We start from the raw sequence: 19,280 nt of genomic DNA on the forward strand, positions 1-19,280 counted from the left end.
ACAGGGCGGCACGGTGGTGTAGTAGTTAGCACTGTCGCCTCACAGCAAGAAGGTCCGGGTTCGAGCCCCGGGGCCGGCGAGGGCCTTTCTGTGCGGAGTTTGCATGTTCTCCCCGTGTCCGCGTGGGTTTCCTCCAGGTGCTCCGGTTTCCCCCACAGTCCAAAGACATGCAGGTTAGGTTAACTGGTGACTCTAAATTGAGCGTAGGTGTGAATGTGAGTGTGAATGGTTGTCTGTGTCTATGTGTCAGCCCTGTGATGACCTGGCGACTTGTCCAGGGTGTACCCCGCCTTTCGCCCATAATCAGCTGAGATAGCCTCCAGCTTGCCTGCGACCCTGTAGAACAGGATAAGCGGCTACAGATAATGGATGGATGGATGGATGGATGGATGGATATTATTATTATTTGACTTGTATCAGACAAACATAATGCCAATTTATTAGGTGTTACAGAAGAGAAATTTCTTTCCGACACTGAGCAACCCTCATCAAATTTATACAGAAGACTGATTGCAAAATCTTATTTTATTTTAAAATAAAATATTTGTCCGCGTGGGTTTCCTCCGGGTGCTCCGGTTTCCCCCACAGTCCAAAGACATGCAGGTTAGGTTAACTGGTGACTCTAAATTGAGCGTAGGTGTGAATGTGAGTGTGAATGGTTGTCTGTGTCTATGTGTCAGCCCTGTGATGACCTGGCGACTTGTCCAGGGTGTACCCCGCCTTTCACCCGTAGTCAGCTGGGATAGGCTCCAGCTTGACCGCGACCCTGTAGAACAGGATAAAGCGGCTAGAGATAATAAGATGAGTTAGTTTTATGTAGATTAAACACTTTTTTAAATGTCTTTTTAAAGGCCAAACGAAAACATGCTGTTCACCTATGCAAACGTATGGGAGGTTCATCAGCGCAGCGGCGCGCTGTCAAGCCAACTAAAAGCAAAACGAAACAAAATCGTGCATCTAAGTAAACAGTGATGCTGAGAGATTCTGTGCTGTCCTGCAGAAGAATACATGTCATGACGCATAAGAAAAAGCATCTCAAAATATTAATTTGATGCCAAAATAAGTGCCACCCAAAAGAAGTGACAGGATGTTATTCCTGTATGCTGAATAAACTGCAACGACCTCGTAGTATTCAGGAAACTAATTCAGGGAAAGATTAATGCCAGTTAAGCCTTGATTTTATCCTGAGAATCCAGTCACCGATCTCATGCTTCTTTAGAGAGAGGTGTAAAATAAACCCCATGCATGACTTCCTAATCACTCATTCATTTGGTTTTCGTTACACCACAGCCGAGGTACCACACTACACTTACAATTATTGCAACGAGTGTTGCAAGAGCAGTTTACAAGGTTAGAAGAAGCTTAATGGTGTTAATCTAAGAAGGATTGAAGTCCGTGATTATGTGGAATGTACAGTGGTGCTTGAAAGTTTGTGAACGCTTTAGAATTTTCTGTATTTCTGCATAAATATGACCTAAAACAACAGCAGATTTTCACACAAGTCCGAAAGGTAGATAAAGAGAACCCAGTTAAACAAATGAGACAAAAATATTATACTTGGTCATTTATTTATTGAGGAAAATGATCCAATATTGCATATCTGTGAGTGGCAAAAGTATGTGAACCTCTAGGATTAGCAGTTAATTTGAAGGTGAAATTAGAGTCAGGTGTTTTCAATCAATGGGATGACAATCAGGTGTGAGTGGGCACCTTGTTTTATTTAAAGAACAGGGATCTATCAAAGTTTGATCTTCACAACACATGTTTGTGGAAGTGTATCATGGCACAAACAAAGGAGATTTCTGAGGACCTCAGAAAAAGCGTTGTTGATGCTCATCAGGCTGGAAAAGGTTACAAAACCATCTCTAAAGAGTTTGGACTCCACCAATCCACAGTCAGACAGATTGTGTACAAATGGAGGAAATTCAAGACCATTGTTACCCTCCCCAGGAGTGGTCAACCAACAAAGATCACTCCAAGAGCAAGGCGTGTAATAGTCGGCGAGGTCACGAAGGACCCCAGGGTAACTTCTAAGCAACTGAAGGCCTCTCTCACATTGGCTAATGTTAATGTTCATGAGTCCACCATCAGGAGAACACTGAACAACAATGGTGTGCATGGCAGGGTTGCAAGAAGAAAGCCACTGCTCTCCAAAAAGAACATTGCTGCTCGTCTGCAGTTTGCTAAAGATCACGTGGACAAGCCAGAAGGCTATTGGAAAAATGTTTTGTGGACAGATGAGACCACAAAGAATGGTTAAAGAAGAATAAAGTTAATGTTTTGGAATGGCCAAGTCAAAGTCCTGACCTTAGTCCAGTGGAAATGTTGTGGAAGGACCTGAAGCGAGCAGTTCATGTCAGGAAACCCACCAACATCCCAGAGTTGAAGCCGTTCTGTACGGAGGAATGGGCTAAAATTCCTCCAAGCCGGTGTGCAGGACTGATCAACAGTTACCGCAAACGTTTAGTTGCAGTTATTGCTGCACAAGGGGGTCACACCAGATACTGAAAGCAAAGGTTCACATACTTTTGCCACTCACAGATATGTAATATTGGATCATTTTCCTCAATAAATAAATCACCAAGTATAATATTTTTGTCTCATTTGTTTAACTGGGCTCTCTTTTTCTACTTTTAGGACTTGCGTGAAAATCTGATGATGTTTCAGGTCATATTTATGCAGAAATATAGAAAATTCTAAAGGGTTCACAAACTTTCAAGCACCACTGTAAGTGCTCTAGTGTTCACGAATAAGTTTTTGGTGTCAGCCTGTCTTTCTGTTGGCTCTCCTCCCAATACGTCCGTCTTCTCTCCTCCCTTCCACGTCCTTGAAGATTGGTCCTCAGAACAGGGATGCTAAATAACTGGGATCTGATGTCATTGGCACACAATAAGATCTCTGTGGCAGTGAACTGTTCCCACTGCAGCTCATGCCGAAGTACTGCCAGGACCTGCAACGCTAACCTGCTATCCAGTTAGCAGTTCGAATCAAGCCATCGAGACTGACATGTTACTGATACCGTGCTGTAAATAATGTAGAACGATTCCTAAATAAAACCTTTTCATACAGAGTCTGTAGTGTATGCTGGTGTTCTCGTTCACTGCTTATTGATGAATGAGTGCTGTGAGTAGTAATGACACACTTGTATTAAGACTACTTTTGTGGACAGTGAATGAAACAGACCTTCAGTTTCCTAATTGGAATGAATGAGGTATGAGAACATGGACAGGGGGTGCTGCGATGACCAGTTTTAGGCTCAGAGAAACATGGACACAAGGGGTGGTTTGGTAGGGAAAAGGATGAATAAAAACAAACAGAAAAAATGAGTTAATGAAAGGCAGGGCATGACTGTGTACTCGGCGAATATGCCCAGTTTCCTTCTTATGGTCAGAACAGTGAATGCTCTGTTCATACACTGGTTAACGTTAGCTGTGCAGCACTGTAATGTACTCTGTCACTCACACTGCCGCTACTCATCCCACATATATACACTCAGTGGTCAGGTTACTGCCTTGTACCGACAGTACCAGTCAAGTTTGGACGTATCTTCAAATTCAACGATTTTTTCTTTACTTTTATTCATTAAGACACGCTTCATGTCTTTTAAAGTTGTTTCTCTTTAATTGGTTGAGCGGTTCTTGACATAATATGGATTACTACAGTTGTGGAATAGGACTGTTTACTGTTTGATCTCAAATACAGTGGTATGCAAAAGTCAAAATTGCTGTTACTGTAAACAGTTAAGCAAGTTGAAGATGAAATGATCTCCAAAAGGCATAAAGTTAAAGATGACTCATTCCCTTTCTATTTTAAGCAAAAGCCATTTTTAATTTTCTTCTTTTACATTTTCAAAATGGGCAGCACGGTGGTGTAGTGGTTAGCGCTGTCACCTCACAGCAAGAAGGTCCGGGTTCGAGCCCCGTGGCCGGCGAGGGTCTTTCTGTGTGGAGTTTGTATGTTCTCCCCGTGTCCGCGTGGGTTTCCTCCGGGTGCTCCGGTTTCCCCCACAGTCCAAAGACATGCAGGTTAGGTTAACTGGTGACTCTAAATTGACCGTAGGTGTGAATGTGAGTGTGAATGGTTGTCTGTGTCTATGTGACAGCCCTGTGATGACCTGGCGACTTGTCCAGGGTGTACCCCGCCTTTCGCCCATAATCAGCTGGGATAGGCTCCAGCTTGCCTGCGACCCTGTAGAACAGGATAAAGCGGCTACAGATAATGAGATGAGATGAGACATTTTCAAAATGACAAAAAAGGAAAAGGGCCCGAAGCAAAAGTTTGGGCACCCTGCATGGTCAGTACCTAGTAACGCCCCCTTTGGCAAGTATCACAGCTTGTAAACACTTTTTATAGTCAGCTAATAATCTTTCAGTTCTTACCTGGGGGATTTTCACACATTCGTCCTTGCAAAAGGCTTCCAGCTCTGCAAGTTTCTTGGGCTGTCTTGCATGCACTGCTCTTTTGAGATCTATCCACAGATTTTCAATGATGTTTAGGTCAGGGGACTGTGAGGGCCCAGGCAAAACCTTCAGCTTGTGCCTCTTGAGGTATTCCATTGTAGATTTTGAGGTGTGTTTTGGATCATCGTCTTATTGTAGGACCCATCCTCTTTTTAACTTCAACTTTTTTACAGATGGTGTGATGTTTGCCGGTATTTATTCGAATCCATGCTTCCCTCGACCAATGAAATGTGCCCTGTGCCACTGGCTGCAACACAACCCCAAAGCATGATCGATCCACACCCATGCTTCAGAGTTGGAGAGGTGTTCTGTTCCTGGAATTTGGCACCCTTTTTTCTCCAAACATACCTTTGCACATTGTGGCCAAAAAGTTCTATTTTGATTTCATCAGTCCACAGGACTTGTTTCCAAAATGCATCAGGCTTATTTAGACGTTCATTTGCAAACTTCAGATGCTGAATTTTGTGGCTAGGACGTAAGAAAGGTTTCCTTCTGATGACTCTCCCATGAAGGTCATATTTGTTCAGGTGTCGCTGCATAGTAGAACAGTGCACCACCACTCCAGGGTCTGCTAAATCTTTCTGAAGGTCTTTTGCAGTCAAACAGGGGTTTTTATTTGCCTTTCTAGCAATCCAACGAGCAGTTCTTTCAGAAAGTTTTCTTCATCTTCCAGACCTCACCTTGATCTCCACTGTTTCTGTTAATTGCCATTTCTTAACATTACAGTCTGAGGAAACAGCTACCTGAAAACACTTTGCTATGTTCTTGTAGCCTTCTCCTGCTTTGTGAGCATCGATTATTTTATTATTCAGAATGCGAGGGAGTTGCTTAGAGGAGCCCATGGCTGTTGATTTTAGGGACAAGTTTGAGGAGTCAGAGAATTTATACAGCTTTGAAATCTGCATCATCTGACCTTTCCTAACGAAGAATTTGAACAAGCCACAGCTCAATAAGCTAATTAAGGTCTGGAACCTTGGTAAAAGTTACCTGAGAACTCAAATGTATTGGGGTGCCCAAACTTTTTTGCATGGCGTTCCTTTCTTTTTTCACTCTCCAATTGTACAAAACAAAAATAATACACAAATCTTGCATAAAATGCTGAAAAGAAATGTGTCGTCTTTACCTTTTATGCCTTTTGGTGATCAGTTCATCTTCTGCTCACTTAACTATTCACAGTAACACATTTTCAGCAAGGGTGCCCAAACTTTTGCATGCCACTGTACATTAAGAAGGCAAGAAATTGCGCTAATTAATTTTTGACGAGGCACACCCGTTAATTGAAAAGCATTCCAGATGACTACCTCATGAAGCTGGTTAAGATGATAATAGTGTGCAAAGCGTCAAGGTAAACGCTGGCTACTTTGAAGAATCTAAAATATAAAACATACTTTGGTTACCCATCATGATGTCTGTGTTGCTGCTGTGCTGCGAATAAAGTACCCAAATAATGCGGGCTATAAGCAGTGATGGCTGTTGAGGTACCTACGCTGACCAACCCTGACTGCAGCACTGAGTCACAAAGTCAAAAATGACAAACATTTCATCCTGAAAAAAGTCATTTAAATACAAAACAGAATTATTCCACCTTAATGCTTCAGAGGGAAAGAAATATTTTGATAGAGGATGTGGCACAGCAGGTAGTATTGCCATCTCACAGCTCCAGGCCACCCTGTTCAACCCTGAGCTCTGGTTACTGTCTTACATGTCCATGTAGGTTTCCTGTGGGTTCTTCAGTTTCCCTCCATTCCCCAAAATATGCCACTAGGTGGGCTGTCTACGGAAATTACACCTAAGTGAGAAGGTGGGGCTTTCAGGGTGTTTCAGTATTCCAGCCTTGTGCTCAGTGTTCCTGGAGTCAGTATTTTTGTGCGACGATAAATCGTGATACAAATTTGACGTTTCGAATCACTGAAATAAAAAATGAACCGTGATTATCAGGCTGTGTAATGTTGTTGTTTTTTTTCCTAACTGTAAATGCATTATTTAGACTGCAGTTATACAATAAAAGGATTGTCTGTGACTTCACCTTAGGCGGAAGTAACACAGCTCTAATGTCACAAAAACAAAAAGTCTAAATTAGGAAAGAGCTGTTGTGTGATTGACTGACTGTACAAATAGATTTTACAAGAAATTGGAGCTCTCTTTTCACAGACTGCAGAAAACTAAAAAGAGAAGCAAATGGTGGTGGTAGTAGAAATGTTCATAAAAGTATATTAAGAAAATACTCATTTGTTATTGACTTTCATTTTTAATAAAAGGAATAGTTTAGGTCGAAGCTATTTTATTTTACTCTAACTTTTTATAAATGTGGGTAAATAATTATTGTTGATTTATGCAGAAAATGCAACGTGTGTGTGTGGTGTGTGTTTTCTCCTTTAATTTAACAAAAGGTATATTTAAGTTGGTAAAGAATAGGAAAAAATACATATTGTTTTTGGGGCGGCACGGTGGTGTGGTGGTTAGCGCTGTCGCCTCACAGCAAGAAGGTCTGGGTTCGAGCCCCGTGGCAGGCGAGGGCCTTTCTGTGTGGAGTTTGCATGTTCTCTGCGTGGGTTTCCTCCGGGTGCCCAGTTTCGATCAAACTCACAGACAAATGTTCCCCAGGTGCGTGTGCATAAAAGTTGCCAAGATGGTGGCGCCACCCGTCATATTTACGATTTTATGGATGTCTTGGCCAGTATGAGCTACAGCCTCATTGAGGCTATTTTATTGAAATTTCTGATTTGGGGGCACGGTAGTGTAGTGGTTAGCAAGAAGGTCCGGGTTCGAGCCCCGTGGCTGACGAGGGCCTTTCTGTGCGGAGTTTTCATGTTCTCCCCGTGTCCGCGTGGGTTTCCTCCGGGTGTTCCAGTTTCCCCCCCACAGTCCAAAGACATGCAGGTTAGGTTAACTGGTGACTCTAAATTGACCGTAGGTGTGAATGAGAGTGTGAATGGTTGTCTGTGTCTATGTGTCAGCCCTGTGATGACCTGGCGACTTGTCCAGGGTGTACCCCGCCTTTCGCCCGTAGTCAGCTGGGATAGGCTCCAGCTTGCCTGCGACCCTGTAGAACAGAATAAAGTGGCTACAGATGATGAGATGAGATGAGCTCTTTCTTCATTTCCTTTTTTAAATATCGTGGAGAAAATCGAATTGCGAACCCAGTATTGTGAATTGGGTGAATTGTTGCATGTCTAATCGCAACCTTCCCTCCAACCAGGATAATTTACTGAAGATGTTATTGAAGAGCTGTGAATGATTGAATGTTTCTACTTGTGACATTCCCAGTAACCCTGGGATTAGATGACCGCATTGGGGGGGGGGACAAAATGAGTGATCAAATTTTGCTGGTCTCAACCCTTTCTCCACTGCAGACTGCTCTTCCAGTCTCATTGCAGTAGGGAAACCTCTTCTGGACTGCTCCGCATTCTTTGAAAGAAATTATTATCTCGTGTAAATACAATTTTAACCAAATAAACAGCGAAAATAATTTGTCCAAAACATTGTACCAGTTACAACAAATTGAGATTGTTGCTGTAGTACCCTCTTAGGCAGACAGGAAATTTTGTACAGGCACTAAGAGCACAGGTAGGGGATGTCGGGGGTTTTTTTTTAAATTATTATTTTATTTTTTTTAGCTACAGTATTAGCATAGCTGTGCCTTCAGCTGACAAATATCAAGGCAGTAGTTTTCCTATAATGGTGCCTTTAAGCTGATTGCTGAATTGCAGAGCGTCCATCAGATAGTGATGGCAACACATGGACTACAAGTATAGAGATCTTGCATGTGACGTCACAGCCGATCCAGATTGTGACAGACGCCATCGTGTCGGTCAAACGCCATATTCCGCCTTCGACTTCTGCTTTTACTTCTACCTTTTCTTCTGGAAAACCCTACTATATACAATTCTACTGCAACGGCTGTGGCTACAAGCTCTCCCTACCTGTGCACGGTTTTTTATGTGTATTTTTGCGTGTTGTTCGTCTGTACCGGACTTCAATATCCACTACAACCGTATGGACTTACTGGACATTGGTTTCCAGCAGAAAATGACGGTTTGTAGCGATTTCCATCGCATGCACAACATTCCGGACGAGAAAAAAAAAAAAAAACATTCCGGACGAGACCAGATTGCGAGACCAGCGGGGTCTCCGTGGATTGTTATCGGAAGCAAAGCGAAGGAGGCGGCGCCGGGAGCCAAAGCAAAAGCGAGGCTACAGGCAGAGCTGGCCTGTTGACTAAGCTCAGAAAACAGCTATTCAAACCTCCACTGCCAAGCCTCTACCTCTCCAACGCCAGATCCATGTAAACAACACGGACGATTTGGAATTACCTTATTCTATAATCGGCTGGTCAGTGCTATACTCAATACTTAAGTGACTTACCCATCCAGTGAGGATCATTTTCTTGTTTACAAGATGCCACATCTGAGTCGCTGACAAATCCTGAATTTCTGTAAAGAAAACTGTCCAGAGATTTATAAGCACGCAGTGCTTCACCACTGAACAGCGAGGGAAAGTGAATGAGGGAATTATACACATCCGGGTATTCCGCTGGCAGTTCAAAATCCGGTCGTGAAAACTTCGTCCGGTAAGCCATAAGGGTCACAAATCTGTAGATCGTTTATTTTAGACATATATCTAGTTATCTGTTCATTAGAAAAATGAGCCGTGTAGTCCGTCGGTTGAAATTGATCCATTCTGTACACGAGTGCAGCAGTATTCAGCGGTGTTTTTGACCGACACGATGGCGGTTATGTACTTTCCGGTCACGTGACTGCAAGATCTCTATACCGTATCTCCAAAGTGACTTTAGGGTAGGTGACCATGATCACATGGGTGTTTCTAATGAACTCGCAGCGGAGAAATTATGTGTCGGGATATTTATGCACCATTCTCCACCAGTCGACGTAGCTCACTATTGCTAGACATGTTGATTGTCTGTCTGCATGCCTGTAATGTTCGAGTCTCTGTTCAGGGTGTAGTGCAATGTGCAGAAGTGTGCTCAGTAGGATCCTGGCACTTAAATCAGTGCAAGCCAGGCCTTGCCAGGGCATCTCCCAGCCCCATACCTGCTAACAGCTGCATACCTGCAGTTAAACCGTCAGCATATTAAATGTGTTTAACGTGGTCCAATGACAGACCAACATGTGATTACTGCCTTTATCATCATTGTGAAAACTCAAATCTCTGTGTCGTAAATGCGTATGAAGCTAGCAGTGTGCATTTTTTATTTCTAAAGCTCTCTTCAAATTTTATCTGCATATTTATGCCTTCTGTATAATTTTGTCCATCTTTCTCTTGTTTCTCTCTGCCACTGTGTTTGTTTTTCTCGGTCTGTCTTTCTTTCTCTGCCCCTTTCTTCTGTCTGCCTTTCTTTCCTGTCATACGTTTCTCTGTGTCTCTGTTCTGACTGCATCTCTCGCCGCTTCTGTAGGATCCGTCCTCAGCTGGCAAAAGAGAAAATTGAAGGATGTCATATTTGCACATTCGTGACCCCTGGAGAGCCCCAGGTGATTCTGGGAAAGGACAAGGCCTTCACCTACGACTATGTGTTCGACATGGACTCCCAGCAGGATGCCATCTACAGCAACTGCACCGAGAAGCTCATTGAAGGCTGCTTCGAGGGCTATAATGCCACGATCTTTGCGTACGGTCAGGTAAAGCATGCCAAACTTCATTTAATATGGGTAATCCTCGCAACCCTGCAGGAGAGATTAAAACACTTGGACGAACAAATCAATTACATAAATGTTACAGCTTTTTTTTTTTAATATGCTAGATTACCATTGAGATGACAAGCCTAGAGCTTTTTTTTTTTCCCCTTTTTTGCCTTGTCTGTTCTATGTCTAACAGTATTTCATAATAAAAGGTGCTTACAGCTGCTCTTGTTTTCAGTTCATTTCATATCAGCCACGAAGAAAAGCAAATAAGCCATGAAGCCTCTGTCAACAGTGTAACATTAGACATGTTTCAACAGTGAGCCTGTGGTGTGTGTGTGTGTGTGTGTGTTTATAGGCCTGATAAATTAACCAAATGGGCCGTTCTTTAGAAGTCACATGTCTGTCAGATAGACTTTGCCTCTTTCACACACAACTCTTCAAATAACAATTACCAAAGCACCTCGGAATTCCGCAGGAGGCAAGCCGGACGCTCTTCCTTCTCTCCCCAGAGCTCATCCTCTCTCGTCACACTCTTTCAAGGGCTGCTCTGAAAAGCTGGACAGGCAGGCGGGCGGGGCGGGGTGGGATGGGAGGGGGCACCAATTTTGGACGCACCATTGCATTCCTCTTTCCGTGGCCATGACAACATCGACTCCCGAGCCCCTTTTGTGTCTGCCTGGTTATCCCAGTGCGCCACTCCAGACAAAGGAAACACTCCGACTCGTATATTTTTATATGTCAAACTAATTGTAGCGACCCATCAATCACTGTCTGACCTGGCAGAGGTGTCCAAACTTGTAGTAAGCTTCGGTTTAGCATGGACGGAACCGTGAGGCTTTGTGTTTTCTGCAGCTCAGAAGGCTTTAAGGACGCCATGGTTATCTCACTTCAACTGCTAAGAGCCAATTTGCGTCATCTGGGTAATCAAAAGTATGCAAGTCAGGAATTAAACCTTGACATTTGGGTCAAAAATGACTCGCTTTGTTTGTTTGTTCATTCATTCAATGCAGAATATAAACATTATAAAAGTTCTTTTTCTCCACTGTGAGAGACAGCGGGGGTCACCGTGACACCCGTCTCTCCCGGGTGCCGGTCTTTGATTTCCGGTTTATCCAAGCAGCCGAGGCTGAGGGAGCCGAACGTAGCCGAGCGGAGCTAGCTACAACAACCATGTTTTAGTCAGAGGATAACATCTTTTTTTAAATTATGGCTTTTTCTGGTTCAACGTGTGCCATCATCGGGTGCACAAACAACTCGCGAAAGCTTAAAGATTTTATGAATGCAATCTGTTTTGAGCACAAACCGAACTCACAAGATGTGTTGTCCAGCACCATACGCTGCTCATCTGTACGTGATTCCTGTCTGTCCACTAACCACTGCATTTTGGACCTGAAAAGCATTAATTCTATAGCCTAGTAAACTAGACCCACCTGTCTAGCGGCCAAAAATATTTTTGCCTAGCGAGTGGGTCTAGCCTCGCACCATATAAACAAAAACACCCCGGGCATCAAATCGTGCCCGCTAATCACAACGCAAGGTTTTTGTTTGGATTCTTTGGGCGGGCTTTTGCAGGAGTGACGACAAAGCTGCGCGACGCTGGAGAAAGCGCAACAGGAAAGATGGCTACGGGCTAGTGAACAGCGCATGTTTGACTCCGCTTTGGAATCAGTTTTAGAAGAATTAGACTTGGAGTTTTCGTTGAAACATGAGCAGGAAGAGGCTCTCCGCTCATTCCTTTTCAAGAAGGACGTTTTCGCTGTTTTGCCGACCGGCTATGGCAAAAGTCTGATCTACCAGCTGGCTCCGCTCGTAGCCAAAAGGATGGGGCTAGTTTGTGCAGTACGAAGAATTAATAAACAGCTTTGAAACATGACTTTTTGATTGTTTCTTATTTTCCCGTTATTTTAAATTTAAGGGAAATTATTTCACCAAACACCACTAAATAAAAATAAAAACTCTCAAAAACAGTTTAAGCAAACACTTGAAAAACACTTGAAAAAAATAAGTGTATGTGGTACAGACTCCAAACTTGTGGTCATTATCTCCAAACTTCTTAATATCTAGAACCTGTTTATTAATTAATACGCATTTTGAAAAATGATTTATTTCAAGGCCTCCCCCACTGCTTTCTGTCGCTCTGACTACGTCACAGTCACTGTTGCGCTGATTGGTCAGAGCGTTGGCCTATACGCACAGAGACCGTTTGAAAGACAGCGGGTTGTTCCTCCCACACCCTTCGGAAATGTCTACGAGCGAGGCCAGACTAAATATTCACATTTCGTCTGGCTTGCCAGGCTATTAATTCTATGTAATTGCTGTTTAGGTATTGTACATTATACAAGCATTACAGTCATTTAGCTGAAGTTTGTATTCAAAGTGACTAACAGTAAGTGCATGTACCCTTGGTAGCCAAGAGAATCCAAGAGCGAACAGTGCTGGAGTACTTGTGTAAACAAATAGCCTACAAATACCATCCAATATCTGGAATGATCAGGGTAGTTAAGAAGTTGAAGACACTTGGACAAATGCATAGACAAGAAATTATTTAAGTATGGTATGTTTATTGTTGGTGGTTAGCACTGTCGCCTCACAGCAAGAAGGTCCGGGTTCGAGCCCCGTGGCCGGCGAGGGCCTTTCTGTGCGGAGTTTGCATGTTCTCCCCGTGTCCGCGTGGGTTTCCTCCGGGTGCTCCGGTTTCCCCCACAGTCCAAAGACATGCAGGTTAGGTTAACTGGTGACTCTAAATTGACCGTAGGTGTGAATGCGAGTGTGAATGGTTGTCTGTGTCTATGTGTCAGCCCTGTGATGACCTGGCGACTTGTCCAGGGTGTACCCCGCCTTTCGCCCGTAGTCAGCTGGGATAGGCTCCAGCTTGCCTGCGACCCTGTAGAACAGGATAAAGCGGCTACAGATAATGAATGGGTGAATGGATGGATATCATCTCTAATCCAAATCGTCAGTTATTAGCTCATTTGGTCAGATTGTCTTCTCCTTACAAAATGTAAAATCAGTTGAAGGGGCAGGAAGACAAGGATTTTTTTTTTTTAAATTAAAAAATGCTGGAATGTTTTAGTCAAAACAAGGAATTCCTGAAAACTTAACTAAATACAGTGCAAGTACACTGATTTTATATATAAATGTTTGTTTATAATAAATGGTGCAGTTGAACTGTTCGAAAATTAAAAGGTGGATGGTTTAACACAACATCCATCACTACCATTTCTACAGTTTTTGTTTGAGGTAAAGCAATGTCGATGTGTTCGGTCACTTTTGCTTGCTCCATCTTTCCTGGTCCAGACCGGTTCAGGGAAGACGTACACCATGGGCACGGGTTTCGACGTGAGCATCAGCGACGATGAGCATGGCATCATCCCACGCGCCGTGACCCACCTCTTCAGGGGCATCGAGGAGAGGAAGCAAGCCGCAATGGAGCAGGGTCGCCCTGTGCCCGAATTCAAGATCAACGCCCAGTTCTTAGAAGTGAGCATGGCCATTTTTCTCACCTTACAAACTAATTAGCCCTTTGGATAAGTCCTTAGAAATCATTAAGATCTTGGAAGGCTTTTGGAGACTAGTGAAGTCCTTGAATTGGTTATACGTTAATTTTTGCTCTTGTATAGCAGCAAAATAAAAATGCTTGGCCTAGATGTATTGCTTTTTTCAGCAGTAACCAATATAAATATGACTTTAATCTGGCTGATCCTTTTGTCAAGCCAGTGGACTATTTAACAGTTATTCCACAAAATCGAGTCATGCATGAGCTGATAGCCAACAAGCTGCGGAGCACTGAGTCGTCTATAAGCCATGTAGGACTAGATTGGGTAGAATAACTGTTTTTATTCTATCCACATTCACTGGATATGAGCAATTGCGTACTCTGATTGATTGATTGGCTACTCTACTACTAGGATATCAGCTCATATACTGTGAGTAGAGAAAAACAAAATGGTGGAGCGTGTTGCTGAACCAACCGAGGATGAAATAAAAACTCTACTCAAAAACAAAACCCGAAAAAAATAAAAATTTTAAAAAATGGAATAAAAGTATTTGATGGCAAGAATGTATTTTTTAAATTTATTTTCAAGAATTATTATTATTATTATTATTATTATTATTATAGCATTTTTCACAAATTGCTACTGCCATTCCACTGGTTTGTTTACATTCTCAGCGTAAATTATTTTGTCGGACGTTTTGTACAACCCCGATTCCAAAAAAGTTGGGACAAAGTACAAATTGTAAATAAAAACGGAATGCAATGATGTGGAAGTTTCAAAATTCCATATTTTATTCAGAATAGAACATAGATGACATATGAAATGTTTAAACTGAGAAAATGTATCATTTAAAGAGAAAAATTAGGTGATTTTAAATTTCATGACAACAACACATCTCAAAAAAGTTGGGACAAGGCCATGTTTCCCACTGTGAGACATCCCCTTTTCTCTTTACAACAGTCTGTAAACGTCTGGGGACTGAGGAGACAAGTTGCTCAAGTTTAGGGATAGGAATGTTAACCCATTCTTGTCTAATGTAGGATTCTAGTTGCTCAACTGTCTTAGGTCTTTTTTGTCGTATCTTCCGTTTTATGATGCGCCAAATGTTTTCTATGGGTGAAAGATCTGGACTGCAGGCTGGCCAGTTCAGTACCCGGACCCTTCTTCTACGCAGCCATGATGCTGTAATTGATGCAGTATGTGGTTTGGCATTGTCATGTTGGAAAATGCAAGGTCTTCCCTGAAAGAGACGTCGTCTGGATGGGAGCATATGTTGCTCTAGAACCTGGATATACCTTTCAGCATTGATGGTGTCTTTCCAGATGTGTAAGCTGCCCATGCCACACGCACTAATGCAACCCCATACCATCAGAGATGCAGGCTTCTGAACTGAGCGCTGATAACAACTTGGGTCGTCCTTCTCCTCTTTAGTCCGAATGACACGGCGTCCCTGATTTCCAGAAAGAACTTCAAATTTTGATTCGTCTGACCACAGAACAGTTTTCCACTTTGCCACAGTCCATTTTAAATGAGCCTTGGCCCAGAGAAGACGTCTGCGCTTCTGGATCATGTTTAGATACGGCTTCTTTGAACTATAGCGTTTTAGCTGGCAACGGCGGATGGCACGGTGAATTGTGTTCACAGATAATGTTCTCTGGAAATATTCCTGAGCCCATTTTGTGATTTCCAATACAGAAGCATGCCTGTATGTGATGCAGTGCCGTCTAAGGGCCCGAAGATCACGGGCACCCAGTATGGTTTTCCGGCCTTGACCCTTACGCACAGAGATTCTTCCAGATTCTCTGAATCTTTTGATGATATTATGCACTGTAGATGATGATATGTTCAAACTCTTTGCAATTTTACACTGTCGAACTCCTTTCTGATATTGCTCCACTATTTGTCGGCGCAGAATTAGGGGGATTGGTGATCCTCTTCCCATCTTTACTTCTGAGAGCCGCTGCCACTCCAAGATGCTCTTTTTATACCCAGTCATGTTAATGACCTATTGCCAATTGACCTAACGAGTTGCAATTTGGTCCTCCAGCTGTTCCTTTTTTGTACCTTTCACTTTTCCAGCCTCTTATTGCCCCTGTCCCAACTTTTTTGAGATGTGTTGCTGTCATGAAATTTCAAATGAGCCAATAATTGGCATGAAATTTCAAAATGTCTCACTTTCGACATTTGATATGTTGTCTATGTTCTATTGTGAATTCAATATCAGTTTTTGAGATTTGTCAATTATTGCATTCCGTTTTTATTTACAATTTGTACTTTGTCCCAACTTTTTTGGACTCGGGGTTGTATGAAGTTTTTATTTTATTGAATTTGCAAAAAATAAAAATGCGCTGTTTGTCAAAATCCAGTGACTGGATAGAATTAAACAGTTATTCCACTCAATCTTGTTGTATATACGTGCCTCATCGGCTACCAGCTCATGTATGACTCGATTTCATGGAATAACTGTTAAATATACTGGTTTGGTTTTGTGTGTGTGTGTGTGTGTGTGTGTGTGTGTGTGTGTGTGTGTGTGTGTGTAAGTAAAACTGGCAAAAACAAGTGTTTTTATTCTGTCTGTAAAACCACATTGTATGCAGAACGATATCTTTTCACTTGCTGTGATTCTGAAAAGCATGTTTGCGTTACTGTGGTGATAGATGAAGCATTAGACAGCTGACGACAGTGTTATTTCTGTACTTGGTTAAAACGAACATGTCTCAGTATCACCACTTAGCTTTAAATTTAACTCCCAGATAAAGGTGAGCTGCAGCTGCTGATCCATCATGTGGAGAACCAGGGTGACGCCGAGTTATAGATTAATGTTATCTAGGAGACAGCGAGACTTTCCTTTAGTCCAGATCAAACTGTCGTCCCGAGTTATCACTACATGTCTGAATACATCCAAGTGAGACTGAAATGAATGTCCTGAGGCTAGATAAAGGCTAAACTTTTGCCATTAGACAGTTTTTAGAAAAGCATTATCAAATGCTCTTCTTGGTTTTGTAGTTGTATAATGAGGAAGTGCTTGACCTCTTTGACACCACGCGGGATGTGGAAGCCAGAAAGCAGAAATCGAACATTAAGATCCACGAGGATGCTAACGGAGGGATCTACACAGTGGGAGTCACCACCCGCACAGTCTCCACTGAAGCTGAGGTTGGGTTCACTGTGTGTACGACTGCTGAGTGTGTGTATTCTCGTTGTTATATACTCCTGCATTAGGTCCTCCAGGACAGTATTTTTTTTTTTACTAGTTGATAAACTTGAATGGTTGCACCAAGCTGCATGTTTTTAGAATAACATTTAGGTGTAACTTACCAATCCAACGTTCTCCATAAAAATCCATTAACATGCCAGGGCCGGATAAATACAAAACTCAATAGGACACATGAGTGATGCAGTTGCATAGTACAAGCAATTCAAGCATTCGCTTGTGTTCTCCAAATGCAAAATTGGTGCAGCTTTAGACTTTTATCAAGACAGTGATTGCCCATATAAACAGCTGTGTTGATGGAACATGGGGTGTGACCTTTTTAAACACCTTTTTTTTTTTTTCCAACAACACGTTTATGTTTAACTACAGTTGCTTTTTATGTGATGCCACACAGTCGATCGTGGCTTGGTAACCGCAAATTCTCACTGCTCTCTCTTTCTCTCCGTGAGCTCAGATGATGCAGTGTTTGAAGCTGGGAGCTCTTTCCCGTACCACCGCCAGCACCCAGATGAACGTCCAGAGTTCACGCTCCCATGCCATCTTCACCATTCATCTCTGCCAAGTCCGCGTCTGTGCCGCAAGCAACGTAGGTGGCACCGCAAACACACCAGCAATAGTCCGACTATTTATATTGCTTGGGTTGCATCTTAGCTCCTTCTCCTTCTGACTGCTCGCTTTTCACCCCTCTTCTCCCTCTGTTCAGCCTTTTAAGCACCCTTTAATATTTCACATATTAAATGTAAACGTTTTGAAGTCTAATGGAAATTTGATTCATAGCAGCATCATGGTGATAGCCATATCACAACATCAATACTTTGTGACATTTTATGATGCATGATATTAACAATGTTCGGGTAAACAGTAAAGGATTTAATATGGATAAAGGTGGGGGGAAAATTGGACCAAATGATTAGATTAGATTCAACTTTGCACATGTCACAGGTACAAGGCAACGAAATGCAGATTGCATCAAACCAGAAGTGCATAGCAGTAAATAACATAAGTTTAATATACAAATATAAATGTACAGGAATTACAGGGTATGGAATGGTATAATGATATGATATTTACAGTATGTACAACCCCGATTCTAAAAAAGTTGGGACAAAGTACAAATTGTAAATAAAAACGGAATGCAATAATTGACAAATCTCAAAAACTGATATTGTATTCACAATAGAACATAGACAACATATCAAATGTCGAAAGTGAGACATTTTCGAATTTCATGCCAAATATTGGCTCATTTGAAATTTCATGACCGCAACACATCTCAAAAAAGTTGGGACAGGGGCAATAAGAGGCTGGAAAAGTGAAAGGTACAAAAAAGGAACAGCTGGAGGACCAAATTGCAACTCATTAGGTCAATTGGCAATAGGTCATTAACATGACTGGGTATAAAAAGAGCATCTTGGAGTGGCAGCGGCTCTCAGAAGTAAAGATGGGAAGAGGATCACCAATCCCCCTAATTCTGCGCCAACAAATAGTGGAGCAATATCAGAAAGGAGTTTGACAGTGTAAAATTGCAAAGAGTTTGAACATATCATCTACAGTGTATAATATCATTAAAAGATTCAGAGAATCTGGAAGAATCTCTGTGCGTAAGGGTCAAGGCCGGAAAACCATACTGGGTGCCCGTGATCTTCGGGCCCTTAGACGGCACTGCATCACATACAGGCATGCTTCTGTACTGGAAATCACAAAATGGGCTCAGGAATATTTCCAGAGAACATTATCTGTGAACACAATTCACCGTGCCATCCGCCGTTGCCAGCTAAAACTCTATAGTTCAAAGAAGAAGCCGTATCTAAACATGATCCAGAAGCGCAGACGTCTTCTCTGGGCCAAGGCTCATTTAAAATGGACTGTGGCAAAGTGGAAAACTGTTCTGTGGTCAGATGAATCAAAATTTGAAGTTCTTTATGGAAATCAGGGACGCCGTGTCATTCGGACTAAAGAGGAGAAGGACGACCCAAGTTGTTATCAGCGCTCAGTTCAGAAGCCTGCATCTCTGATGGTATGGGGTTGCATTAGTGCGTGTGGCATGGGCAGCTTACATATCTGGACAGACACCATCAATGCTGAAAGGTATATCCAGGTTCTAGAGCAACATATGCTCCCATCCAGATGACGTCTCTTTCAGGGAAGACCTTGCATTTTCCAACATGACAATGCCAAACCACATACTGCATCAATTACAGCATCATGGCTGCGTAGAAGAAGGGTCCGGGTACTGAACCTGCCAGCCTGCAGTCCAGATCTTTCACCCATAGAAAACATTTGGCACATCATAAAACGGAAGATACGACAAAAAAGACCTAAGACAGTTGAGCAACTAGAATCCTGCATTAGACAAGAATGGGTTAACATTCCTATCCCTAAACTTGAGCAACTTGTCTCCTCAGTCCCCAGACGTTTACAGACTGTTGTAAAGAGAAAAGGGGATGTCTCACAGTGGTAAACATGG

General features: G+C 42.5%; 1 protein-coding gene across 3 annotated transcripts in view; it reads left to right on the forward strand.

Moving 5' to 3' along the window:
* The window catches only part of LOC132869707 (kinesin-like protein KIF21A), a 157,054-nt gene that overhangs the window by 66,105 nt on the left and 71,669 nt on the right, over window positions 1-19,280 (forward strand). For all 3 annotated transcript variants that reach the window (XM_060903041.1, XM_060903042.1, XM_060903043.1), the window contains exons 2-5: window positions 9,877-10,099; window positions 13,400-13,582; window positions 16,606-16,755; window positions 17,268-17,399. In XM_060903041.1, coding sequence (XP_060759024.1) covers window positions 9,877-10,099; window positions 13,400-13,582; window positions 16,606-16,755; window positions 17,268-17,399 — 688 coding nt within the window. The remainder of the gene's footprint in view (window positions 1-9,876; window positions 10,100-13,399; window positions 13,583-16,605; window positions 16,756-17,267; window positions 17,400-19,280) is intronic.

Source organism: Neoarius graeffei, chromosome 21, assembly GCF_027579695.1.
Source record: "Neoarius graeffei isolate fNeoGra1 chromosome 21, fNeoGra1.pri, whole genome shotgun sequence".
Lineage (NCBI taxonomy): Eukaryota > Metazoa > Chordata > Actinopteri > Siluriformes > Ariidae > Neoarius > Neoarius graeffei.